This window comes from Kockiozyma suomiensis (assembly GCF_038497685.1).
Source record: "Kockiozyma suomiensis strain NRRL Y-17356 unplaced genomic scaffold V2V93scaffold_4, whole genome shotgun sequence".
Lineage (NCBI taxonomy): Eukaryota > Fungi > Ascomycota > Lipomycetes > Lipomycetales > Lipomycetaceae > Kockiozyma > Kockiozyma suomiensis.
The window spans coordinates 911964-937032 of NW_027117667.1; the positions used below are offsets into that span (position 1 = coordinate 911964).

General features: G+C 45.4%; 11 protein-coding genes across 11 annotated transcripts; 4 read left to right on the forward strand and 7 right to left on the reverse strand.

Moving 5' to 3' along the window:
• Positions 1–57: 57 nt before the first annotated feature.
• Positions 58–3192, reverse strand: V2V93DRAFT_184207 (uncharacterized protein). Its single transcript, XM_066906960.1, has 3 exons — positions 3110–3192; positions 2720–3041; positions 58–2661 (listed from the first exon to the last, which is right to left on the reverse strand). Exons 2-3 carry the CDS (start codon positions 3035–3037, stop codon positions 175–177), a joined length of 2805 nt encoding a protein of 934 aa, XP_066767181.1. The 5' UTR covers positions 3038–3041; positions 3110–3192; the 3' UTR covers positions 58–174.
• Positions 3193–4158: 966 nt separating this feature from the next.
• On the reverse strand, positions 4159–7845 carry V2V93DRAFT_322404 (C2 domain-containing protein; the record flags this gene model as incomplete). The annotated part of the gene is made up of 3 exons (XM_066907403.1): positions 4159–5162; positions 5223–7267; positions 7322–7845. 3 exons carry the CDS (start codon positions 7843–7845, stop codon positions 4159–4161), a joined length of 3573 nt encoding a protein of 1190 aa, XP_066767182.1.
• Positions 7677–8576, reverse strand: V2V93DRAFT_184217 (uncharacterized protein). The gene is made up of 2 exons (XM_066906961.1): positions 7955–8576; positions 7677–7808 (listed from the first exon to the last, which is right to left on the reverse strand). The coding sequence occupies exon 1, from the start codon at positions 8471–8473 to the stop codon at positions 8048–8050; it is 426 nt and encodes a 141-aa protein (XP_066767183.1). The 5' UTR covers positions 8474–8576; the 3' UTR covers positions 7677–7808; positions 7955–8047.
• A 103-nt stretch (positions 8577–8679) lies between these two features.
• On the reverse strand, positions 8680–10548 carry V2V93DRAFT_322066 (uncharacterized protein; the record flags this gene model as incomplete). The annotated part of the gene is made up of 1 exon (XM_066907383.1): positions 8680–10548. The coding sequence occupies one exon, from the start codon at positions 10546–10548 to the stop codon at positions 8680–8682; it is 1869 nt and encodes a 622-aa protein (XP_066767184.1).
• Positions 10549–11202: 654 nt separating this feature from the next.
• Positions 11203–13186, forward strand: V2V93DRAFT_367026 (thioredoxin-like domain-containing protein). Its single transcript, XM_066909462.1, has 2 exons — positions 11203–11454; positions 11535–13186. Exons 1-2 carry the CDS (start codon positions 11312–11314, stop codon positions 12862–12864), a joined length of 1473 nt encoding a protein of 490 aa, XP_066767185.1. The 5' UTR covers positions 11203–11311; the 3' UTR covers positions 12865–13186.
• A 461-nt stretch (positions 13187–13647) lies between these two features.
• On the forward strand, positions 13648–15105 carry V2V93DRAFT_367029 (Clp protease-domain-containing protein). The gene is made up of 3 exons (XM_066909463.1): positions 13648–14148; positions 14204–14241; positions 14299–15105. The coding sequence occupies exons 1-3, from the start codon at positions 13936–13938 to the stop codon at positions 15059–15061; spliced, it is 1014 nt and encodes a 337-aa protein (XP_066767186.1). The 5' UTR covers positions 13648–13935; the 3' UTR covers positions 15062–15105.
• Positions 15106–15144: 39 nt separating this feature from the next.
• Positions 15145–16093, reverse strand: V2V93DRAFT_367030 (uncharacterized protein). Its single transcript, XM_066909464.1, has one exon. It carries the CDS (start codon positions 15990–15992, stop codon positions 15249–15251), a length of 744 nt encoding a protein of 247 aa, XP_066767187.1. The 5' UTR covers positions 15993–16093; the 3' UTR covers positions 15145–15248.
• Positions 16094–17024: 931 nt separating this feature from the next.
• On the forward strand, positions 17025–18591 carry V2V93DRAFT_390629 (uncharacterized protein; the record flags this gene model as incomplete). Its single annotated transcript, XM_066912410.1, has 2 exons — positions 17025–17654; positions 17707–18591. 2 exons carry the CDS (start codon positions 17025–17027, stop codon positions 18589–18591), a joined length of 1515 nt encoding a protein of 504 aa, XP_066767188.1.
• Positions 18592–18697: 106 nt separating this feature from the next.
• On the reverse strand, positions 18698–21700 carry V2V93DRAFT_385346 (peptidase S8/S53 domain-containing protein). The gene is made up of 3 exons (XM_066912233.1): positions 20916–21700; positions 20780–20859; positions 18698–20720 (listed from the first exon to the last, which is right to left on the reverse strand). The coding sequence occupies exons 1-3, from the start codon at positions 21502–21504 to the stop codon at positions 18843–18845; spliced, it is 2547 nt and encodes an 848-aa protein (XP_066767189.1). The 5' UTR covers positions 21505–21700; the 3' UTR covers positions 18698–18842.
• Positions 21701–22349: 649 nt separating this feature from the next.
• V2V93DRAFT_344799 (uncharacterized protein) lies at positions 22350–23426 on the forward strand. Its single transcript, XM_066907866.1, has 2 exons — positions 22350–22416; positions 22469–23426. The coding sequence occupies exons 1-2, from the start codon at positions 22365–22367 to the stop codon at positions 23335–23337; spliced, it is 921 nt and encodes a 306-aa protein (XP_066767190.1). The 5' UTR covers positions 22350–22364; the 3' UTR covers positions 23338–23426.
• Positions 23332–25044, reverse strand: V2V93DRAFT_367034 (uncharacterized protein). Its single transcript, XM_066909465.1, has 4 exons — positions 24562–25044; positions 24476–24503; positions 24235–24417; positions 23332–24176 (listed from the first exon to the last, which is right to left on the reverse strand). The coding sequence occupies exons 1-4, from the start codon at positions 24625–24627 to the stop codon at positions 23512–23514; spliced, it is 942 nt and encodes a 313-aa protein (XP_066767191.1). The 5' UTR covers positions 24628–25044; the 3' UTR covers positions 23332–23511.
• Between the last annotated feature and the right edge of the window lie 25 nt (positions 25045–25069).

Below are 25069 nucleotides of genomic sequence, written 5' to 3' on the forward strand. Positions count from 1 at the left end.
GCTGGGGCGCACGTCAGCTCCAGGCACCGGGGGCTACGACTACGCTTGAATATTATATAAACATATACACATGCGTATATTTCAAAAGTAAAATCCAAACAAGTAAACATTACACCAGCTAGTATCATCTATTCATACACAATCCCCAATACTCGAAATATCATACGAACTTACTCAAAATATCATACGAACTCGACCTTTCCAAATCGCACTTGCGTATCCGTACGTCTTCATTCGCCCACTGCCTCCCGCTCTCATCTCCCCTCCTCGCTCCTCTCCTTCTCCTATCTGTAGCATTCCCGAAAAAGGAGAAGCTTCACAATTCACATTTCTACACTGACTAATATCGAGTGTCTCGAGTCCAACACACCCGGCCACAATAGCCTCGACACCGGCGTTCGTCACTCGCACGCATCCGCGCACGCTCAGCACCCGCAGCTCAACAAGATGTAGAGCGACTGCCCGCAGGCTACCATCGGAAACTGCAGATCCACAAAACGCAAGATTCAGGTTTTTCAGTAACGGGCATCCAAGAGAGAGGACTTCGACGCTGACATCGCTAAGCGCACAACAAAACGACAAGTCCAGTTCCTCCAGAGACTTTGCAGCTGCTGCAAGCGATACAATAGCTTTATCCGTTAAAAATGTACAGTCCGCAAGACACAATCGCCGTAACCGCGGAAACATTCGCTGAGCCCAAAAACCGAAGCCGACGTCGGTCACCGTGGTACATCGCGTCAAGTCTAGCGCCTCCAGACGCTCATTGGCGTGCATCGCAAGATGATGCATACTCTTGTCAGTAATGTGCTTACAGTAACTTAAAGAAATCCGTCGCAACTGCGGACATCCAACGATAGTACCCGGCGGCGGTGCACCACTGATATCAATAGCCGTCTCCGACACAACCCAGCCCACTACGCGCGCGAGTGTCGCGTCGCCAACTTTCCGGCAATTCGATAAATCAATCTCCTCAAGCGTGCGAGCAATTGCCGGAACCGTCAGCTCCATTATAGCCATTCCGCTCACCTCCCACACACTCTTCATTCGAAACGTTCGAATATCGCGACCGATAGTCGACACAAGATGGGCAAATCCTGCATCAGACAGATGGAAGCAGTTTGATATATCAACTTCCTCTGGCCGACTGCCGGCTAGAGACGCAATCTCTTTCATACAATTGTCATACACAGATGTGTTGTACTCGCGCAAGTCCAATAGTCGCAGTATCCGCTTATCGGTCCGAATAACATGCCGCCAGTGCTGACAAACTTGCTGCATCCGCATCAAGTCCTTGAGAGGAAGAGCATTCAACACCAGGACCAGCACACGGTCCGGTAGCCATTCCCCGGCTCGTATTGTACTCCGCTCCGACGCAGCACGTAAAATCTCCCCGCGTTCGCTCGTCCGTAGAACTTCCGTTGCTTCTCCAACCTGTACTGCGGGCTCCTGCTGCAGTCGCCGAGACCGCCGCACATTTTCGCGATGTTGTACCTGTACATGCTTCACCCGCTTCCGCCTCCGCTTGTCGGAGGACTTAGGGCTTGTAGATCGCGATCGCGAGGATGAGGAAGAAGAGTAATAACTGCTACTACTGCTACCACTACTGCTTGATTCGAGATCAAGTCGGTTCATTGTTCCCGTAGATAATAGCGCACTCCCGTTCATCAATGGCACAGAGAGTAATAGCGCATCTTCGCCGACACCATCAAGATGATCTGGCGTCTGCGAGAATGGATCTGGATCTAGCGGTTTCTCGACCTCGTCAGACGCAGCTTCTTTCATTGCATCCTGATCTTTTTTCTCCTGCGATTCCAAACTAACAATGGACGAAGATGCCATGCGCTCACGCGCAGTCTGTTCAATATCGCGCAACACCTGTGGAAACTCTCCGACGACATTTTCAAGGGCGGTGCTCGTCAGCACAAGACATTCAACCATACCAACCGATCTCACTGAAGCTGTACGATTTTCTGCCAAAGCAAGAAATGTAAACTCGCCGAAATGTGCTCCTTTTTGGAGACGTGCAACCGTCTTTTGAGTTCGTTCATCGATCACTTCTACTTCGCCCGCCACAATGAAAAATAATTCACGACCTGGCAGGTCTTGTCGGATTATGAACTCAAATGGAGAATACCGCTTAGGCTCGACTGATAAAGCTAGTGTGTGTAACATTTCGGAGGAAAGCGTAGAAAATAATGGTAGCTCCTTCAATAGATCTCTGATGGCGATGCGGGAGTTTGGTGTTTCGACTTGAGCGCTAGGTAATTCTTCGTCTGATGATATTGTCACCTCGTTATTGTTGCTAATAGCGTGAAGCGTGCTATTATTGCCAGTGTTGCTGTTGTTGCTACTGCCTCTTTCTCCTGCCTTTTGTTTGGCCAATAAATTTAATCGCTCTTGAGCTTCCTCCCTGATTGCTTTCTCAACGTCCGGAAAGTGCGGTAACACCTCACCCAGAGCCTCGCTTGTGAGCACAACAACCATGCACTTTGTTCTCGCTACAATCGAAGCCGTCCGAGGTCGTTCGAAAAGAATGCCAATCTCACCGAAAAATGCACCGGCGGACAGCTCTGCATAGACTGATTCACCATCTCGTGACGTAACTCCAACTGCTCCGCGGACGATCCAGTACATTGCACGCGCATCTTCGCCTTCGGTAAACTGCGGCCTTAATTAGTGTGATTGTTCACTCGCATAATATTTAACAAAATACACATACAATATATTCCTGAGAGGAATAGAATTGTGGCCGTAATTTGAGTGAGATTGCCATTAAAAATCCATCTGGTGCATCAGCAAAAAGAGGGAATGATCGTAGACGGTCCCAGATCTCGAGGGGCATGCCGTTTTGGTCGTGAGTAGCCAAGGGCGAAGGCCGAACCGGCACATGGGCTTTAAAGGATGGAGCACCAGCATAAGGCACTGATACAGTCCTTGAAGAAGAAGATGAGGAAAGTGGAGAAGAGCGGGAATGTCGTGAGCGAGATGTTGTTCTGCGGATCGGCCGGTGGCGCGTCGGTTCTGCTGGCTTTGCCATGGTTCTATAGTACACATAATCTTAATAAATACTGTCTTGTATAAGTTAAATAAACATATATAATCAACATACTTAGCGAATACCGTGAACCGCGGCCTAAATAGATGTACTACTCAATGGCCTTCGCAAGCGCACTCAGCACATTTGGCGTTAATCCAGCGTCGAAATGAAAGCCGTGATACTTCTTTAAATCAGTGATATCTCTGAAATCAGTGCAGCACAGTCAAAGCACTCCTACTGAGCTTACAAAGTATTGCGCCCAAAGCCCGCTTGATCAAAAACTGATATATCTCTGAGAAGTGGAAGAAGAACGAGAAAGCTGGGGTTGGAGCCGCAACAGGGTGCCAGTGGAAGCCGAAACTCTATTTTATCTTGTTTTTAAGGATGGCTTTCTTTGTATTTTCTCAATTTGGTTTGTTTCCACGGTATTTGTATGTATTTCTCTATTTTATTCTAAATATTAAAGATGTAGGACTTTTTTCGGCATCCGATTTGCAATTTTACAGCCAACAATGCCTGTCTCTGACATCCATTTATTGAGCTCTTCTCTGCCTATTAGGGTCACGTGTATATTCATGCCTAACCGAACTCGCATCCATATCCAGCATTTTGTATTATACCATGATTAGTGACTCTGCTTCGGAATGAAGACTACGACGGCCTCACCCACCGCATCGTAATATCCTACTTCCCACAGACATCTCGTGTCTTGTCTTGTCATTGTATAGGTTTTTCATATGGGCGATAAATTTGATATATCATCTTTTCTCATCCGACCTCCTTTCTCTCGGCAAGAACCACCTTGTCTCTTCAATATAATCAACACCTAGATGTAAACCATCGACCAGACGATATGATTGACGTACATCCATAGAACGCATGGAGGCTTTTTCATGAAAAATATTTTATTTAAAATTACAAAATGTACACGTTCATTCCAAAAAGTGACTTCATACATATGTGCTGTAAAAAGCGCCCACACAAGTAACAAACAGCAAACAGAAATGCCAAAATCTTAAAATCAAAAAGAAAAAAAAAATAATACAAAATTTTCATTATCTTCAAATCATCTGACATACCAAAAAATAGCAAAAAATAGCACATGACACTATATAGTTTCATCATTTCGATTTGATACTCTTCTTGCTGCCAGTCATACCGCTTCGCATGCTAGCAGCATCGTCAAGCGTGCCGTTCCTGTCCTTTGACGATTTAAAGCCATGTTTGAGGAATGAAGCTCCTTTAGCGAGACCGCCAGCGGCGGCGCCAACGCCCTTGATAGGCGCGTTGAAAACCTTTCCAGGAACTGCAAGGGTGCCGCTGAGAGCCGCGGTGCCAACTGTCGCACGCATAACGTATTCCGGTTTGAACTGCACCAGCACACGCACTTGGCCCGACTTGCCGTCAAGATCAATGATTTGCTCAGAGGTCTGCAAAGGCTCGAGTGCCTTAACATCAATAGCGCCCTTTCCTAAGAAATCATCGTCTTGAGGGCCCATATCCCAATCGAATACATGAACCTCGAATAAGCCTTTTGATCGGCTTGGGATAGAACACTCAAACGACTCGTTATACGACGGATTCAAGGTCTTCTTTTCTACCCGAGACTTGAATACCTTCTGACCATTGACCTCAAACACGCAGTAAGGATCAGACTTGCCACGACGGTCAGCCGCCGGTAAGTTAGTTGCATCTACTAGAGTGACCTTCAAGAATCCCTGATTCAAATGCGACTCGATAGGATCCAAAGCCATAATCAACGGAATGTACTTGAAATTCAAAGAGATCTCATTGCTATATTCAGGCTCCTTGCCCTGCAGTTTGATCGTCGCCGATTTTCCGTATCCTTGCTTCAAGTGCGCAAGAGTGGCCCCAGTCGTCGCTGCTATGACACCCTCAGTATCATCACGCATCGCATTTTCTTTGGTGGTAACACGAATATGAATCTTAGACCACTCAAGTTCACGAATCAAGCTATCGCCGACTTCTTCAAATCGGGCCTTCTTGCCATGCGTGCGACCGCTGACATAAGACGGGTACAAAAAGTCGTCGAAGAAAAGCTGAACATAGACCTCGCTCTTGCTGAACTGACCCTCAAGAAGCTTGAATACAAGCAATCCAGAATCTATTTTCAATTAGTAAACAGGCAACAAATCCTTTATTTGTAAGACAATAGTAAACTTACCATATTTCATAACTTCCTCGGGCTGTAAACGAAGCTTCTCGGGAGTAGCATCCTTCGCTTCGCTTGCAGCAGCGGAAGCAGCAGCAGCAGCCTCTCCGTTGGGTTGGTCTCCATTAACGAGCACGGCACTATCAGCGGTCTTTGCAGCTTTCTTGGCTTCTTCGGCAGCCTTCTTCGCAGCTTCCTCGTCGCGTTTCTTGCGCTCATCAGGTGTAAGCTTGGCCTCCGCTTCTTCCGCCTCCTTCTTGATTCGCTCCTCTTCAGCAATATCATCGGGATCCATGATGTTAAGAATAGGGAAGAACGAGGCAGTGTAGAAGAGAGTGCCCTTGGGCGAGCGGCCAGCCATAGTCAAGAGGGCCGAGTGCTCAACGGGATCAATATACTCAACATACTCGCCCTTCTCATTTTTCTTGATGAAATTTTCTCCCTTCAGCTCAACTGCTCCCAGGGAGCGGTCCTTGCCGCTTGACTCGGCATCCATAACTTCGAGCACGATTTTCTCATTAGGCGCAGTGATTGTCGCATAAATAACCTCATCCCATTCGGGGTTGAGCTCGCCGTGAATGGTAACTGTGCGATTCTTCTGGTAGTTATTAACCAAGGCTCGAACATAGGGGTCAACCTTGCCGACAGTCTCAAGATTTCGCAGGTCAACTGCATTCTTAACGTGGAAACGCATAACGCCGATTGGCGTCACGTAACCGCCGGATCCGGAGATACCCTTGACGGCAACTGGCTTCCACTGGGCGGACAGACGCACCTTACCACCAGGAGTCAGATTGAACCAATCCTTACCCTGCTCGGTGTCATTAATCAGATCATTGAGTTTAACCTTATAGCTTGCAATTTCAGATGAGCCACTAAGATCCTTATCGTCGTGAATGACGACAGATAAAACAGCCGACATGCGATTGGTGGTGAGCTCTTCTTTTGCCTCATCCCATACAGGATCATTAGTGCGCTTAAGAAGTCTGGTGGTGTGAATCAACTTGCCGTCAAGGTAGTACTTGGCGAAAGGATTTAGCCCGCCAGATGCAAAACCTTTCCTAGCAGCCTTATCAAGGTCCTTGCACTGATGCAGGGTGAATCTGACAATACCAGTGCTAATCTGAGGAGGAGGCTCGACCGTACCGTCATCAAGAGTTTTACCAGTCAAAATAGGGAAGAATCGGGCATCAAAAATCAAGTCTCCACGCTCCTTACCGTTGCGAATGACTTTTCCAATCTGATTTTCAGCCTCTGGATCGCTGTCCAGTTTTTCGAGAGGAAAAGTAACTTCGCCGATAGTCTTGTCTTTGCGAACATCATTAAAGTCGACCACCTCCATAAGTAAAGGATCAGCGAGTGAGCGCACGAGAATGAATTTGGTCTCGTTCCAGCGCGGGTTGCTAGTGTCTGACTTAATCGAAGTACGAGCCAATTCGCCTTGGCTTCCAAGAATAAGCTTGACGTAGGGATCAACAGTGTTGCCAATAGCATCAGAACCTCTGAGGTTGCGCCCGTTGTATAGAGTGACAGCCAGAACACCGATTGCAGCATCAGCCGGATTTCCGGCCAGCAACTGCTCAACGTTGATAGCGAGGGTGTTGGGGTCGTAAAGCATGGGTCCGAGATTCTCGTGCACCATCGACTTGATGAAACCATCTAGGCCGGGGATAAAATTGATATCGAATCCAAGAGTCTCACCTCCGATGGGCTTGAGAGCAAAGTCGAAGTACGGAGGACGCAAGAACGAAATATTGACAGTGGAAATGTGCGGGAAAGTAGTTATGAGCTTAATCTTTACCTGAATAAGGCCCTTGAATGCCATATCCTGAACAAGAACGGGAAGGTTCTTGGAAATGACACCCTTACCAACACGGACCTGAAGCTCGACAAGTGGATTGATCTTGTTTTTGAGCTGACGCGAGGTCAGATCAGCAACATCGTTAGGAACAAAAGAGAATCCCCAGTCCATGACGACGACATCATCCTGAGTCTTGGGATAAGTGCGCACGAGATCGATACGAGGAGGCTTTGATCCAAGAGTGAAACGCGAGAGCCTAGAAAATCGTTAGAATGCGACAAGAAATTACGACCGAGGACAAGATGCATACGTAAGACCGTCAATAGGAGTAGGAGTAGGGGTTCCCGATAATGTCTGATTGGCGATTTGGATAACCATATCGTTGAGCGAGGGAAGGTAGATAGCCCAGAACTTCACAAGAAAAGAGTTGAGCCATTCCATTGTCTCAGCATCAGTCTCAAGTTTAACCAGTGCAGCTTCACGCGCAATATCGTCTCGAACGCGGTTGCGAACGCGGATAATGGAAGTGCGGTAGTAAGTGGCAGTAAAAGCGCAGATCAGGACGAGCCAGATAAGACCACCACCGAAACGGGCAACAAGCCAAGAAAAGAAAGATGTGACAAAAATGACAGCGGAGTTGTGGTACCAGTCGCCGTAAAACTTGTCCTTGAGATAGATCTCGAGGAATGTAACTCGTTCGCGCAAGTCTTCGTCGTCGAAATCCTCGGCGAGCTCGTCGACCCAGGCGCCGACGCCGTCCTTGAGCGTACGCGCCTTCTTTTGCTTAACTTCTTTTACTTCAGGCTCCGCGGCAGGTTCAGGCTCGCGGTGCATGGCCCAGAGAGGATCATCGAGAGTGGGGTCCTTCTCGCTCTGCCAACAGGAAACGAGGTTAGCAGATGATCACAAACGGAGAACAATGGGACAATGGACAAATACATACGCGCATAGCACCGAGGGTGGCAGCATCGAGTGCAGATCCAGCAACCTAATAAAAATAATATAAAGAAAGATTAGCCAGGAAATCGAGGGCGCTTTAAGAATTACGAACGCTGCCAACTATCCCGGCGCCGGTGCCGACGACGTTAGTTGCGACGCCGACGGTGCCTGTGACGACGTTTGACGCCTGAGACAAAACCGGTATTTTGCCAAACATGGATTTTTTCTTCTGTGGCTCGGCCATTGGAGGAGGAGGAAGAAGAGAGGAAGCAGAAAAAAACAAGTGACGAGAGAGGGAGAGTGGCAGGAAGAGAAAGAGAGAGAAAATAAGGGTGCGAGACAGGGTGTAGAAGAGGTTGTGTGACACAGCCACGCGGCGCGGGTCCCTGCGGCGGCGGCCAATGAGCGCAGATTTGGCTGGCGCGAGGCTGGAGAAATGTGGCTGATATGAGAAAAATAATCTCTCTGAATATCTTACTGAATACGATTGATATTGGAAAAATGCATAAAAGCAGAGCTGCATAGTATAGAAACCCTACAAACCCTGCCCGGCTACCTCCTCGCTCTCCCCAAATGGTTGTTGCATATCGACATCATCATCGTTATACGCTGGCGCTCGGCCCGATTTCAAACCGCAATCTTCGAAACATTCTCCAAACGTTCTCGAACAGCGAGCTTGCACGTGCCGCTTTACGTCAGCGAGCCGCCCACGGCACTAGCCCTAAAACCCTAGACATATGCCACCACGCCGCACCCACGCTCGGTGTTGCCGTCCCATATCCGCCGCACAAAGACTACCTCGAACCCGCACTCGTCGTCGAGTGTCTGCCGGGCTATCGTCGAGGCTGCAACGTAAACGGTAGCCATTCGGCTGTCAAGCTTCTGAAGACGACTGCGAACAGCGGCCGTGCTGTCTTCACAAAACATGATGACCTTCGTAGACACTGTACCTGAACTGCCTGCAGCGTCCTCAGCGTCCGCGTACTTTACATTAAACCCTGCTGCAACGTACTCTACCCTCGCCCCGGCCGGCAGCCCTTCAACCTGCACGCCAAAGCAACCCTTCATAGCTTGCGATCCGACATCGACAGCAGCCTTCATGGCCGCCTTGTCTCCGCCGTAGCCAATCAGGTATGCAAACTCAGAGCCCTCGCACACTGCTTCACGCACTCTCTGTATATTCTGCAGCGCAAGTGCTGCTTGACCACGGGCGCCATTTTCGTTGTATATGCGCATGGCGGCTGGAATAAGAGGGATCTGCCCGGCAAGATAAATCATATCTCTCACAGAGATTGCCTGAGAATACGGCCCAATGTTGGCAGGCGCCCAATAGCTCCTGCCTTGTACATGCAGACCGGCCCTGGCTGCATTCTCGATAGTGGATACCGTAGCAGAGAGCATAGCTTGGCAGCCGTTAGGCAGCAAAGCAGAGATACAGGCGCGAGCGGGCGGATTCGGGCTCTGATTGACCGAGAAGAAACGCTTATACGCTGCATTCGCAGAGACGAATTGAGCCATATCGCGCAACACAAGTGTCACAAATATGATCTGATATGGATCTTTGGTGCCAGCATGCCCCTCCATTAGACCATGCAATTTGGCGAAGAGTGCACTCACCTCAGCGTCAATTGACTCTTCGTATGGAGCGGTGATGTTGCTTATTGACACCGAGTTCTTATTTTTTTGGATGCAGACCGCAGGTATCGGTAGCGATACCACCACCTCTTCACTCGTCTGTGCGTCTACACCAGTGTCTACACCATCGCAGGCCCCGTTTTCAAAAAGTAGCTCAAAATCTGGCTCAAGCAGCTCAGGAACTTTTATTTCAACCTGCTCGTCATCAGATTCTTCTTCAGCCTTTGGAGTCGTATGCGCCCATACCTTCAAAAACGCAACATCTCCATTCGCTTCCTTCACCGTCTCCGTCTTTTCAAGCACAAGCTTCGCCTTTGTAAACGACGGGCAGTCAAGAACTAATGTCTCGTATTCGCCTCCTTCGCCGCAGATATGGCTGCCGAACATTCTATTCAGTTTAAGCAAATCCGGCTGAACCTCAACAAGACTCTTGCCTAAATGCTTTTCGGCGGTAAGTCCCGCACCAGCGACTTTGATCATTATAGCTTTCACTCCTGAGTCAATCATTTCATTGAATAACTCGGCTTGATCGCGCCACCACAAGTATGCCAGAGCCGTCAGGCCCAGTCGTGCACATACATTTTCCACTCGAGTGCGCTGATACGTCGACAATATGGCGCCGACACTGACCGCCTCAATATCAGGATGGTCAGTAATTACAGCTTTCAGCAAGGCATACAAGTCCTCAGTCTCGTCATCTTCGGTGTCCCGATAATCTAGACCGGTCTCCAGGCTCTTGCCCTTGATCTCTGCTCGATACATTGGCACACCAAAGCACTCCTCATAGAGAGGAAGCACCGAGTGTCCGACGGTCTGATACATGAAACTATCCATTTCGTGCGACTCAAAGTCAAAAGGAGGATGCAAATTCGCTAGTGCCGCAAGAGTATGCCCATTCCTTTGGCAGTGCATGACGTTAAAGCACGAATCCTTCCCTCCAGAAACGAGTGCGACAAACTTCATCTGCAACAAGTTAGCATGAGTGCAGTAAACTACTGGTTTCCCGAAACAAACATTGAGTTATAAAAAGAAAAAGAGAAAGAAAAAAAAAAAGGCAAAATGTCACGGAGCTTCTATGACTATCTCTTTTTGAAATTGAGAAGAGGCAGTCTCAAACTTGTCCGATTCGTGCAGATGTAAGCCACACGTCTCTTACGAGATATATTCTAGCATCACACCAATTCGCAGCAAGGGCGTGGAAAGAATCGCCACAGGCTTATTTGGTGATTTTCATTTATAGATCATCACCAAATTAGGTTGTGCAAACAGTTACAGAAAAAAAAAATCATAACAAAAAATAGAAGCAATAGAAAGTAGACAAGAAACAATATACTAACCTTTGCAAATATATGAGATAGATTGCTCCACAGATGTTAAATCAGAAGAATGCAATACTAAGTGATCATTGTAGTGTTATGAACCTACCATCTATTGAGATATAGTGGGATTCTGAACAGCATTTGAATAACTTTAAGCTATCCAGGATAATTTTCCGACACAAATTCCTGTCTGAGCCTCACGAGGAATCCTTGTCAGGGTAACCATTGATTACATCATCATTTTCAATTAGTATAGGTGGCATCTCGCGCAGGGCTGCGCCGCACCATTCTTTGAAAGCTTCCCTTCTTCCCCTTCCTCTTCTTCTCTTTCTCTCTTATCGTCCGTTTCACTCTTATTCTCTTTATCTTCTCTAGAAAAAAAACGGCTTCGGCAGAGCGTTTATATAATGAAATTTTCACTGATCTCGACAGTTTTAGCTGCTACTTCTGTAGCTCTGGGCACTGATGTGCACTCGCTTACTAAAGCATCTTTTGACTCCTTCATTCAGGAGCATCCCTTGACTCTCGCAGAGTTCTTTGCTCCGTGGTGGTACGTCTTTGTCGTGCATCTACTGCTAGAATGAATTTATTTATTTTTCTATGAATCAAACTCTAACACGGCTTGCATAGTGGACACTGCAAGGCTCTTGCCCCCGAATACGAGCAGGCCGCAACGATCCTCGCTGGATCGAACAACGAAATTGCTCTTGCAAAGATCGATTGCACAGAAGAAAACGATCTCTGCAGTGACCATGATATTCAGGGTTTCCCCACTCTTAAGGTCTTCCGTGGTAGCGCAGAAAACGTATCTCCTTACCTTGGCGCACGCAAGGCCGACGCGATTGTATCGTACATGAACAAGATGAGCTTGCCTGCCGTTTCCACCATCGACAAGACTTCACTCGAGAACTTTAAGACTTCCGATGATGTTGTCGTTGTTGGATTCTTTGCTGACAATGATGCAAACAAGACGTTTACTGCTGTCGCTGATGTGCTTCGCGAGTCTTTCCTCTTCGGCGCTACTAGTGACCCGGCCCTCGCCGAAGCAGAGGGTGTGACTGTTCCCGCAGTTGTGATGTACAAGAACTACGACGATGCAAAGACGATCTACACTGGTTCTTCGTTCACCACTGATGAGCTCCTTAAATTTGTCAAGCTTGAGTCTGTTCCACTTGTTGGCGAGGTCGGCCCTTCTACTTTCTCTGGTTACATGCAGTCTGGTCTTCCACTTGCCTACATCTTTATCGACAACGACGAACACAAGAGCAAGTTTGTTGAAATTCTACTCCCCTTTGCGCGCAAGTACAAGGGCAAGATGAACATCGCAACCATTGACGCGGTCAAGTACGGTCAGCATGCCAACAACGTCAACCTCGAGCAGCAATGGCCTGCTTTTGCGATCCAGGACATTGAGTCAAACCTCAAGTACATCTACGACCAGGCCTCTGAGATTACTGCCGAGGGCCTTGAGGCTTTCATCGAGGCTTTCCACGCCGGATCCCTTTCTGCCAAGATTAAATCCCAGGAAGCTCCGGAAGTCCAAGAAGGGCCTGTCGTTATTGTCACCGCGAACACTTACGACGAATTGGTCCTCGATGAAGATAAGGATGTCCTGATTGAGTTTTATGCCACCTGGTGTTCACACTGCAAGCGTCTTGCTCCCATCTACGAGGAGCTCGGCGAGATCTTTTGGTCGGATGAAGACCTAAAGACCAAGGTCACTATTGCCAAAGTCGATACCCCCGAAAATGACGTTCCTGATGAGGTTAGAGGATTTCCTACTATCAAGCTGTACCCTGCCGGAGACAAGTCTAACCCGATCGAATATGAGGGCGACCGTACGCTCCAGAGCTTGAACGACTTTATCCGTGATAACGGAAAATACCATATTGATGGTCTTGCGGCTATGAAGTCAAAGTTTGTAAAGGAGGAGAAGATTGAGGAACACGACGAGTTGTAAACCGTCTGGTTGTGTATTTGGTTGTTTGATTCACTTGTATATTCTGTATTGCTATCAAAGTATGTGGTGCAATAAGTGCGCTGGTTCTTTTCCTCTGACTCCTAGATTGACAGTGCTTTCTTTATCTCGTGATTCTGTTTGACAATGCTTTACTGGGCACCCTATTTATTTTTGTTACATATTGGTTCACGTTTCTTTGTATTAGGAGAAAACTGGAAAAAAATGAAACAGGTTTTTTCGAATAAAAAATGGTATCATGGATTCATTAAACAGTATTCAGTATTCAGACAGAGAAAACAAAAATCTCCTCAAAGAAGCAGTGATCATATAGTCAGAGTTTGTATTCTATCCTTGAAACTCACTAGCGCAACTATGTCCAAATTGTAAGCAAGGATAAATATATCAATTTTTTTTTTTTGCCTTTTTTGCATTTGCAAAGAGGGAATACTCACTCGAAAGCCGCCACCAAGTTCGATCGCATATCAAGTTGATTCGAAACCATAACGAAGGTTTCCATGCGGGATCAATGATACTATTGAGTGTGTCAAATGTATTATTTCCTTGTAGAGAACCATGAGATATAGACTCATTCTGTTCTTCTGGATATGAGCTATCTTTGATATCAAGTGTCTGGATTTGACTGGTAAATGCATAATCGTCGCCAGTAAAGAAAGATCTGTCGCTGGAAGGATGCGAGTCTACTAAGGTATCGTTTTCAGATTTTGCAGCGATGATTGCTGAGCTGGTCATGGAGCTTTCGGGTAGTAGATCAAACTGCAGCGACATTATTCAACTCTTTTCACCTATATAAATGGCAACGTGGGGCTGTATCAGATATCAAATATTATGGGGGTTGTTCGTAGGTGTTGGTTGTTTATAATGCGGAGAGGCATTTTCAAAATGACGAATTTTATTGTCCTGGCTTCCGCGGCTCAGTTTTAACTCTGATTCTTACCACTATTTATTCTGATAATCAGCATTTTGTGAACACTACCTCCCTGCTTCTATCTACTCAGCTAAGAGACGAAAATTTATTTCATAATTTTCTATCAAAGCATTTAGTATAACGAAATGCTGCAAGCGATACCCCGACGCACATGCAAATCTGCAATCTTAAATATTGCATCCCGACGAACATTCGTCGCCATCCCAACTTCACAATCACAGATCATTCCACTATTGCCGCTATCTAAAAGCGAAGATAGACATTTTAGACGGAAATGCTTGTTTAGAGGTCTCGGATCACCTCGCACGATTACTATTCCTACAGTTCCCGATCGTGATGTATGGATTGTATTAAGAAGCTCTTCTTCAAGATGTCAGCTAATAGTTTTTCTAGAAAAATGGTGCTACAATGTACTTTGACATTTTTAGTCGGTAAGATTAATGATTACAAGCGACTGCTTTGCTGTAAATTACTCACGAATCATTCAGTCTATTAAAAGAACGTATCATTATGCTTTCGGGACCAGTGGACTCCAACATGGCTTCCGTTATTGTCTCTCAACTTCTCTTTCTGGAAGCGTCCGACCCGACAAAGCCGATCCACATGTACATAAACTCACCTGGTGGTGAAATGCACGCCGGATTCTCCATTATCGATACAATGCAATACATCAAGCCTCCGGTTTCGACCATCTGTGTCGGCATGGCTGGTTCAATGGCTAGTTTGATTCTAGTCTCGGGAGAAAGTGGTCAACGATATGCGTTGCCTCACGCATGGATTATGGTACATCAGCCATCTACAGGTATGGAAGGGAAAGCGTCGGATCTTGCTATTCAGGCAAGGCAGATTTTGAGGATGCGCGAACAGGCGAATAAGTTGTACCAGGACCATCTTTCAAAGCCGTACACGATCGAAGAAATTGAGAAACTAGTCGAGAACGACAACTATCTCAACTCTCAAGAAGCACTGGATCTTGGTATTGTTGACCAGGTCATCAAACCGGACGATAAGAAAGTCAAACATGGATCGGGTGGCCTGAGAGATGGCGGGAATAACGATGAGTTTAGCATTGCGCAAGAAAAGAGTCAGCCACAGCCTGCTCCAGCCGAAGATCCTGATGTACCTCCACCTACCACAGTGTCCAGCACAAAACCTGTAATGATGGAAACTAAGTCGAAGAAGAAGAATGATGTAGGTCCTGGCTTGACGCATTTACCAACCGATTGGTGGCGGAAGATGTTTTCCGTATAGATATTTTCTGAATATAGCAATTCTCCAACATATGAAAGTAAAAATGTTTATTTGTATATATATATACATATATATATATATACATGTGATAAAAATACTAAAAGCCATAACAAATCTAAATCAATGCAACCCATATGAACCAACCAAGCATAAACAAAAAGTATCTCATAGTCACCAGCGAGAACAATTATACGCGCCGCGTGCGAGGACTCATGCTGCGTTCTCTACAACAAGGCACTGCGTCTCTGGATATCCTATCAGAGCACGATGAATCCCCGCAGCAGCATCGAGCTGGATTACGATTAACTTGTCTTCGAACGGCAGAGTGCGACGAATCTCGAGCCGCTCGTCGTCTCTGAATAGCGCTTGAACTACTTCGTCTTCTGTATGCAGCGCGGCCCCGACTAACTTCAGGAGAAGCTCCCATATTCCATCCCCAGCCACTTTTGAATCCGCGTGGTAATTTCGCTGTCTCGTCGTTATCGTCGGCAAGTTGTAGCCAATCCGATTCGTTACGATCGGAAATCAAGCGACTAGGCGATGCGGAAATTGCAGTTACACCAGAAATAGATGCACGGCCTCGAATTGAGCTTCGCACAGGAGAATTGTGTAATCGTCTTCCTCGCTGAGATTTGTCGGCAAAGAGCTTCTTCACAAAACGAGCCAATTCCTCGCTATTTTGCTGTTGCCCATCATTTGCCGCTAAGAGTCTTGCAAACTCTGATGTCTCGGCAGCTGAAATTCGACGACCTCGAGATAAGGTCAGTCGTGCAAATGCGGCAAGAGCGCAAGAAGTAGAGTCCCTGTGGGCTTGCATTTGCGATTGTGATTGTGCAAGTGGTGTCGGCGAGGAAAGAGGCGATGTTGAGCCGGAAGGAGCCGAGGAAGGCGCTGCCAACCAGTAATTTGCTGGATAGTCTTCGACTGTCATTATATTTTCTTTAACAAACACACTCGAAAAGTTCTATTGAAAGAAGTAGACTGGGAGAAGCGAGGCGAGGGAAAGATACAAATAAAGAGAGGTGGCGGACCGGCGGGCCGAGGACCAAACTACTCGCCTTCGGAGCCGGAATTGTGCACTAGTCCGAAAGCGTTTAGCCTCGGAACATATTTTTTCCCGTTGATTAATTGCCCCCGGGACCCTGAGCAGTACTACTATTGTGAGATAATCATTTTTAATAAATTCTCTAATCTTTTTGACGATTATTCAGCGTAAATGCTTATTAAATTCAGCAGTATTCAAATGAGAGATGAGAGAATAATATAAATAAATCAGCCCTTCATTTTACAGTGCCTCACGCTAATCCGACAGTGCCACCGCCCTGAATATTCTTTCTTCTTATCTGGAATCCACCCCGTTGTAAATGTCTCAACTTTAAAAGCTCTATTTACTGCATACCAGTAGAATCTAGAATATGGTGAATATGGTACATTTCTGTAAATCATAATAACGTCAATGCGTAGATTTCAATTAGCTGCTGTCGTAATTGTCTAAACGCATTATTTTAAGGGCTATTCGATTTACAGTTAGCCTACTTTTCTTATGTTTTGACAGAATCAGAACTCTTTCGTAGTAATAAAGCGGTCTCGGAAGCATCTTCTTCTGTCAGACTACTTCTATTGACTAACTATCTAATGACTATTGCAGTCGGAGTTGCTGACAACAGACTTATAAGAGACTTAATTAGAACTCTCCCCTTTCTTTCACTATTTTCTACCATTGCACAACTCAAATCATTTCTGCCGCTTTCTAATACACAACTATATAATCTGTCTACATTTATTATTACGCAGCACTGATTTACTACAATCGACAACCCCAACCCAGATTCCGCGATGCGCTGGGAGTTCGCACCAGAGCATGCCAGATATCGTCAACTCCTTATCTGTCATTCACTCTTCTCGTTTTCGATCCCTAGATTCTGTGAATGCTGTAACATATGATAACACTGGGGATGAAAAGATGGATATAAATGAAAGTTCTTCGTCTGTCTGCGACCACCCGCGCGATATTGCTTCTGTACTTCCGTCAGAGATCATATCTCAGGTCTTCGGCTATCTGCCCGCCCAAGATCTTGTGAATTTATTTCCGGTTTCTAAACGGATCTACGATCTTGCTTCTTCGCCACCTCTATGGCACAGCTTGGTATTAGATAGAAGTATCAGAAGCGTGTTTAGTGATGATGAGGATTATATTTCTCGATACCGGCTTTTGTACTCGCCCTTCAGAATTCGGGGTTTGACAAAATGGGCCAAGCTATCATCTTCGTCGGCAATTGCTTCTAGTTCACATCAGACCTCTTTAATTGATGAGAAGCTGGACCATGTTGCAGCATCAGCGGCAACTACTTCTTCCGCTAAAGAGGACTTTTCGATATTCAACATCAGTATGCTTGATGAATCTCGCGGTCTTGTAATTGGAACTGTTGATGATGGGACAGTGCGGGTTTGGGACGTCACTAATAATTCTGCTAGTACAAGTGCTGCACAAACGCGTAATCCGGATCTTGTAAACGCGTCAAATAGTACTATTGAAGTTGACCGTACACAAAATCGGCTTTGGATATCGGCTGAGAACGTCTTGCAGGAATGGGTACATACTACTTATTAGCTTTACTTAATATTCTTTTCTAACTATTGAATAGGACTGCAATACCATGCAGAAGATCTCGCAAATCTCTTTCAGTAAAAAGATTGCTGCTCTTTCTCCGTCGCCGATGTCGTCAGCTGTTTTTACTGCTACGCAAGGAGGTATTCAATGTCTTGACACTAGAACGCTTAACTCGACGCCTCTCAGCGTTTCTATTCCGGGATATCCACTATCGCTTCTTTCAAGCAGTTTTTCACCTACGACTATCTCAGTCTCTGGACGTTTTCCGTCAGTGCTTACCTATGACACTCGCTATTTCCCCGCTCTTTTAGACTCTACATACTCCGGAGCGCATTCTCTTAGTTCTCTTTTTTCTCTGCCCTCTCGGAACGGAATTATTGCTGCAGGAGAGTACAACGGACGCGGCACATTAGAGTTTCTCAGCTCCTCACCATCATCTAAAGCATGGGTTAATCGATATTCAGCTTCAAGATCCGCGCTCTTGTGTCTTGCTCAGCCATCTTGGACTAATGAGATTATTTACGCTGGATCGGCAGATGGCGCAATTCGGTGCTTTGATGTGTCATTGGATGGATCACATGTGAGAGAACTAGCTGGTCCGGATACTGCTGTACGCTTTGACGGCGGGAATTTAGAAATTGTAAATGATTTATCTGGTGGTAACAATGACTTGGTCATGATCTCTCAAATTCTCCCGCTCAATACTCGCGATTGTGCGCTACTTGTTGATGGAAAATTGAAAATCCTAGATAGCGGAAGACTTACAGATGACGATCTCATTGATCCAAATGGAAAATCGAAAAGCGAAGTCTCTGACGTCGAAATTGCTGAGATCCAGATGGATCAGAATATTAGAAGGGCGGTTAGACGGGAAATGTTTGGCATGCTAAACTTGAATGCTGTTCTTGTTTCTTTTTGAAACTGTCTTCAGACTATTTTTTTTTATTTGGTTTTCTGCTAGTTTTTTTGTCTCGCCAGGATCAGGCTTGGTGTCAGGCGCTTATCTTCGTACCATCGAAGTACTATTCTGATTTCATATTTTTATTTTATTGATAGTAAAATGCATACAAAGAAATAAAAAATAAACGTGATGCCAGAGTTTTCGATATAATATATAATCTATGAGTCATTGGCCTATACATCAAACCCCACTATTCAATTTACAGACCTTTATTGCGACCCGCTAGCTTCACCCGACGAGCCCAGCAAGCGCTCTTTATCCTCATCGACAGCATCCTTGTCGTTATTTTTGCGGCCACCAGTACGTCCATTGAGTAATTCGTCCTCATCCTCATCCTCATCTTCCGTCAATAAATCTTCAACAGCAAATGCGTCGTCCTCATCAATATGCTCAAATGCATCGTACAAGTCTCGTGCTTTACGTCTAGGTGGCGCTCCATCTACTCCAGCATCAGCGGTATTTCGCAATACTTGAAACTCATATCCGTTTTCATCACCTGCGGTAGTTTGTCGAAGGCCGCGCTTGTTGCGTCTCGCTACGCAAAGCCATACTCCAATCAAAGACACAAAGCCAACAATCAGTAAACCAGATCCATAAATCCAAACTACCTTGTCACTAGATAAACCAAATGTAGGAATAATTCCAAATAAGGAGTTGTTGTCCTTGCTCTCGTCGCCTTCGTCTTCCGTGCCATTATTGTCATCATAATCGTCATCATAACCGCCACCGGGTACATCTGCCGAGGGCGCAGGTGCGGGCGGAGTAGATGCGACAATTGTCGACGTTATCGAGGTCGCAGTTGCAATGCTAGAAGTTGTTTGCTCAACGGGCTCTTTTGGCAGTGGGAACGGTTTTGCGGCCGCAGGGTCGATTCCTTCTCCCCAAATTCGCATTGTCCAAGTCTCGAATGTTCCGTTAAACTTGCCGTTTCCGACGTCACTTACAGTTAATTTCCAAGAACCAATACCGGTTTCGCCCCAGTGTGCGACACTCATAAAAGTCCAGTCGACCATACCTTCTGACGATTCGTCAAACTGTCGTGGACTCGCAAGCAGTGAAATTATACCAGTAGGACTCTCTAGAGCAACTTTCACCTCTCCACGTCTCTGGTGCTTAATATTGACTGTGATCTGAACATGCTCCAGTGCTGCCAGATTAGCACGCTGCAGCATACTAGAATCGATAGTTATCAGCGAGCTAACACCTTCCTCATTATGCGGGAGGGCTTTGTGCACCTCCGCGACTCCAGTATCGTACCACGCTTGGGGATTCAACAATTTCCAGGTCTTTGCAGCCTCCACAATCGCATAAGTATCGAGTTTTCCATAACCATAACGATGAGAAAATTGCCGCCCGATTGCAGTGGTCTGGTACATTGCGTCAGGATTCTCGACTGGTATCGCAGTCATAATAGTAAGGTACTGCATGTCACGCCATGTCAATTCGGGTCTGACTGACAAAACTAGAGCAAAAATCCCAGCAGCTAACGGAGCTGCAGCAGAGGTGCCTCCATGCTCAGCCGTACATTTATTCTTTCCAACGTCGGTCGTGTGAATATAATCATTAGAACCAGACGAATAAGTGACAACTAGTTGAGCTGAACAATCCTCGGCATAGTATGGATGGAGACCTTTTCGATCAATAGCTCCGACAGTGATGGAATATATACTGTTGGTGTATCCATCAAAATTGCAATTATCACCATTCTGCGCGCCGTTGCCCGAAGCAAACACATAAACGCTACCTTTGCCTCCGCGTCCATTCTCAACGCCGTTGATAAATGCGCGCTTGATTAGAACTCCAGGAGCTTCCATCGCCTGCCCATCATCAGGAGGCCCCCAAGAGCAAGAATAGATATCGACATCTTGCATTGCGTAATTCAACGCAAGCGCTTCGTCGGCATCGCTGATCTCCTTGGAGAGAATTCGGATTCCGGCAACTTTTGATTCGTATGCGACACCAAGTCCGCAAACATTGTTACGGATAGCTGCAATTTCTCCAGCACAACGTGTGCCATGACGGTCATCGGCGAGGCGGGGTTTAGGAAGCGGATTGTTGTCGTTGAAGTCGTATGAGCCTTTGGGGAACTATTACTCTATCAGGATCCAGAACTAGACCAAATAGAAAAAAAAGGGATGCAACTTACAAAACTGTCGTGAAGATCATCGCTGTCGTAATCCAAACCGTCATCCACGATGGCGGTGACGACGCCTACACCAGTTACATCTAGAACAGAGATAAGCAAACGAAGTTTTATAATCAAGGTAAAGAGATCTACATACTCTGCAGCCAGACACCAGTAACATTTATATCGTGACCCGGCTGATATGGGTTAATCAGATGCCATTGCTTTTCAAACTCGGGATCTCGGATATCAAGTAAGTCTTCGATATGTCGTACGGGCACTAGTCCGGAGTCAATCGGTGGAGCAGCAGTATTTGCTCGTTTGTACAGCTTCTTTAATTTCATTTTCTCATAGTACTGAATAGCTTGTGAATATGGTGCGTCTCGCTTTGCCAGCTTACTAGAGATAAAAAAGTGCGCATCGCGCTCTTTAGGCGCAGAAAAGAGGTAATGATTTTGCAAGCTACCTAATTGCTCTTCAAATCTGAGGCCATATTCGGCTGCAAAATCAAGAGTTCTTGATAGCACATCGTCAGAAGGCGTAGAGGTAATACTGTGATCCGCATCAGCCGAAGGAGGATTGTGCAGGTCTGGCCAGACGAGTTCAAAGGCGAAATAATCCCGCTCGTCGTATTCACGAGGCATAACATGCGCACGCGGATTTAATGCAGCTAAAGCAGTTGATATTTGACATAGTAGTATAAGCGATATAGTTATTGACAAAGGCAAGAGGCGCTGGCTAGCCATTGCGAATGCAAATTGAAGAAAAGGGACCCCGAGCGGGTCTGGATTGGGTAGTCGTGGCAAATTCCAATAACTTGAAGAAAAAGCGGCTTCAAGGACTTGAACAAAGAATAAAGTGATTCATAAATATACAACCTCGAATATAAATGATTGAGCTGCTATATTCTGTCGTTTAAAGAATAAAATATTCGGATTGCTGAGCTGGGGATGCTGAATCAGGAGCGAGGACGTTCGTGCGGCGTGTACTAGCGCGCAGCCATCGAGATCCGATAGCAATTTCTGTTCTACTTTTAGTGAATTTTCACTTAAGAATGCTTCAAAATAAAGGGTTGTTTCAAATAATACGCAAAATTGACTGTGCTATTGAGCATAAAACTAATTACTGTTATTTATGTCGGACTGGCTTCTGCAAGTGTTATTTGTGCTGCATATATCATGATCATGCTAATTTTATTCCTTTTCAGTAATTCTAAAACAATTCTGTCACTATATTGCATCAAGATTTAAATACGAATAATGTTGTCATCTACTACGTCGCTGTTGTTGGCCATATATCAAGATACAACATATATTAGTCAAATATATATCTATAGATTACATAATCCATACTATCTGCTATATGTATATCCACACTCTGCTATTACATGCTGCAATTTCATAGTGATTTATTCCTGAGCTTTATCGAGTTTTAACTATTCTAAAATATATTATTTACAAAAATCCAATACATTAGCAAGAGCTCATAATGGCGATAATCAAGCGCCAGAGCAAGCAAAAACACGTGCCGTAAGACTCATCGCCGCGCAACTTTAAAAATATTTTAAATATCTTCCTTTCTTTGAAGTTACATCTTCGCCATAGAAATGAACGTCGTATCGCACCTCAACGACAGGCTCCTATTTGCTGTTCCTAAAAGTATGTTGTGTAATGTGTTCTTCATTGTCATATTCTAATTGTTTATCTACAGAGGGTCGCCTTTATCAGCAATGTCTGGAGCTGCTCAAAGGCGCAGACATTAAATTTAACCGCAGCAGCCGCCTCGACATTGCTCTCTGCACAAATCTTCCTATTGCTCTCGTATTTCTTCCCGCTGCCGATATTCCTCGCTTTGTCGGTGAAGGTCGTGTTTCTCTTGGTATTACAGGTCAGGACCAGGTTGCCGAAGCGGGCATCTCCGTCGACGAAGTATGCGACTTGGGCTTTGGCAGCTGCAAACTCCAGGTAGAAGTCCCAGAACTCGGTGAATACCAAGATCCTCGACAACTGATCGGAAAATCAGTCGTGACGTCATTCACAAAGCTCACTACCGAGTACTTTCGCAAACTCGAAGCCGAATCAGAGAGTACAATCTTGAACGGCAACTCTGCAGATAAGCCGCTGAAGACGACAATCAAGTACGTCGGTGGCTCAGTCGAGGCCTCGTGTGCTCTTGGAATTGCAGATGCAGTCGTTGACCTCGTCGAGTCTGGCGAGACAATGCGTGCAGCTGGACTCAAAGCTATCGAAACCATATTCGAAACATCAGCCGTTCTCATCGCAAGCCAGCATCCCACTCACAAGGATCTTCTCGACATCATCGTCGGCAGAATAAAAGGTGTCATTGCTGCTGGAAAGTACGTACTCTGCAACTACAATTGCTCTCGCAGCAATCTAGATGCTGTTATCAAAATCACACCCGGTAGACGCGCTCCCACGATCTCGCCTCTAGAGGAAACTGACTGGGTTGCTGTTAGTAGTATGGTGGAAAAGAAACGAGTAGCAGAGGTAATGGATAAATTAAGAAGTGAAGGAGCCGAGGATATTTTAGTATTTGCCATCACAAACTGCAGAGTTTGAGTGGCTTTCAATTGTTTATAAGAAAGTGACTTATTCTGTATATGACAAAGTGCGATATATAGTGAAACAGAAGCGGCATTAGACATTAATTTACCCCAAAAATAACTCCCGAAACGTGCAAACAATATCCCTTCCATAACCAAAATATATAAAAAAAAAACAAGTCAGCAAGATTTATATTCCATGATTTCTTCTGTGCAAATGCAAGTGATGGGATCGCCTGATCGCTTTAGATATATCAACGGGTACAGCTGATTCACTATCTTCGCTCTGGTCATTCTCAGTCGTGGTCGTAGTGCCACAACTCAGACTACTAGAGCTGTCCTCCTTAGTCTTGTTGGCGTCCAGTTTTATCCCAATTTCCTCACTTGAACCAATTTTGCGTCCATACTTTGAAATCAAGTCTAGAATCGCATATGAAAGTAGATGTCTACCTCTCTTTGCACTGACAAGATTATCTTCAACATGCCACTCAATCGATTTTTTTGTATCACTTGACTGCATATCGAGAATCTTTCGTAAAAAATGAGATGTGAGCATGCATACCATTACCCCGCAATCAGAACCGTTAGTCTGCTGGGGTGTTGGCAATGAATATAGAGTGAACTGCGGACAATTATCCAGAATTGCTAATTTTTTTGCTACAACCTCGGCTGGCGCTACATTTGTATCATCCAGTGTGTCATAGTAAAATCCTTCCTTTTTCTGTAAATCGACAATTAAAAGAGACCAATGGCTACCTCCTTCGGCAAGATCTACGTCGTCATTGTCATTGATCGGCAGAAAGACGTAGTGCGCTTGCTCCAAAGATGGAAGTACGTCTTTTAATTCTAAAGGGTCTATCGACAAGTTAGTCTGAGCGTGCAACGATATATCAAAAAGCAAATACATTCATACTCTGGCTCTGAGCAAGAAGAAATACCATACTTGGCCGTAGTAACAAAAATTCTTGAGGATTAGACGCTTCAGTTAACTCCGATCTTTCCAGATATTCGTACCAGAACGTAAGATTGTTGTCGTTTAGCCATTGATCTTCGCGTAAGTTGTCAAAGTCCTGTCTATATACCGACACATCAAAATCTAAAGCTGAGATTAACATCTGTGGTCGTATTGCGAGTTGAATTATGAGAAAACGTACATTCAAGAATGATATCGGTGGATCGCATCTGGTATATCGTCAGCTAGATATTCATCCACACAGTCCAGTGATCAGCATATGCTTACTCTTAGAAGATTTACTAGCGCAGTAAATAGTTTGAACGAGCGTTTAGTTGATTTATTTGCAATCATCTAGATAAAAGATGTGCTCAAAATCAATAAGGATTGTCAATAGAGTCGAACCCCAGGCTCTGCCCCGATTGCCCCAAGCAGAGGTCTAGTTGACGGGAAAAAAGACCTGCTTATTCTTTCTTAGAGCCGATGAGTTCCCGTTTGTAGATATGAACTATTGAAAAAGCAGGATATATAAACATGGGTACGAACTGCTTTGCTGAATTATGCGGGGGATCTGATACATATAATTAAAGTACACAGTGCAGCGCTTCTGCCGCCTCTTCCGTCTTAGTCATAGAGTTTAGACATAAAAGTCATAAAAACGTAAGCAGAATGCCACTAGGATTAGTTGTTGTTTTTTTTAATAGAAATAGCCATAATCATACAAACAATATCTATTTGCCGCAGAAATAGCTATCGTACAGTATTCATTCCTGACACTTATAGTCACTTTATTTGA

Bases quoted from the DNA above. Each gene is read 5' to 3' on its own strand.
- V2V93DRAFT_184207 (XM_066906960.1), bottom strand. From the start codon at position 3,037: ATGGCAAAGCCAGCAGAACCGACGCGCCACCGGCCGATCCGCAGAACA. The intron at 2,662-2,719 runs GTATGTGTATTT...TTAAGGCCGCAG, and splicing joins ATTCCTCTCAGGAATATATT to TTTACCGAAGGCGAAGATGC.
- V2V93DRAFT_184217 (XM_066906961.1), bottom strand. From the start codon at position 8,473: ATGCAGCTCTGCTTTTATGCATTTTTCCAATATCAATCGTATTCAGTA.
- V2V93DRAFT_367026 (XM_066909462.1), top strand. From the start codon at position 11,312: ATGAAATTTTCACTGATCTCGACAGTTTTAGCTGCTACTTCTGTAGCT. The intron at 11,455-11,534 runs GTACGTCTTTGT...CGGCTTGCATAG, and splicing joins GAGTTCTTTGCTCCGTGGTG to TGGACACTGCAAGGCTCTTG.
- V2V93DRAFT_367029 (XM_066909463.1), top strand. From the start codon at position 13,936: ATGCTGCAAGCGATACCCCGACGCACATGCAAATCTGCAATCTTAAAT. The intron at 14,149-14,203 runs GTATGGATTGTA...TAGTTTTTCTAG, and splicing joins CTACAGTTCCCGATCGTGAT to AAAAATGGTGCTACAATGTA. The intron at 14,242-14,298 runs GTAAGATTAATG...CGAATCATTCAG, and splicing joins TACTTTGACATTTTTAGTCG to TCTATTAAAAGAACGTATCA.
- V2V93DRAFT_367030 (XM_066909464.1), bottom strand. From the start codon at position 15,992: ATGACAGTCGAAGACTATCCAGCAAATTACTGGTTGGCAGCGCCTTCC.
- V2V93DRAFT_385346 (XM_066912233.1), bottom strand. From the start codon at position 21,504: ATGGCTAGCCAGCGCCTCTTGCCTTTGTCAATAACTATATCGCTTATA. The intron at 20,860-20,915 runs GTATGTAGATCT...TCTCTGTTCTAG, and splicing joins TACTGGTGTCTGGCTGCAGA to ATGTAACTGGTGTAGGCGTC. The intron at 20,721-20,779 runs GTAAGTTGCATC...ATAGAGTAATAG, and splicing joins ATGATCTTCACGACAGTTTT to TTCCCCAAAGGCTCATACGA.
- V2V93DRAFT_344799 (XM_066907866.1), top strand. From the start codon at position 22,365: ATGAACGTCGTATCGCACCTCAACGACAGGCTCCTATTTGCTGTTCCT. The intron at 22,417-22,468 runs GTATGTTGTGTA...GTTTATCTACAG, and splicing joins CCTATTTGCTGTTCCTAAAA to AGGGTCGCCTTTATCAGCAA.
- V2V93DRAFT_367034 (XM_066909465.1), bottom strand. From the start codon at position 24,627: ATGATTGCAAATAAATCAACTAAACGCTCGTTCAAACTATTTACTGCG. The intron at 24,504-24,561 runs GTAAGCATATGC...ACGATATACCAG, and splicing joins CGCTAGTAAATCTTCTAAGA to ATGCGATCCACCGATATCAT. The intron at 24,418-24,475 runs GTACGTTTTCTC...TCTCAGCTTTAG, and splicing joins CACCGATATCATTCTTGAAT to ATTTTGATGTGTCGGTATAT.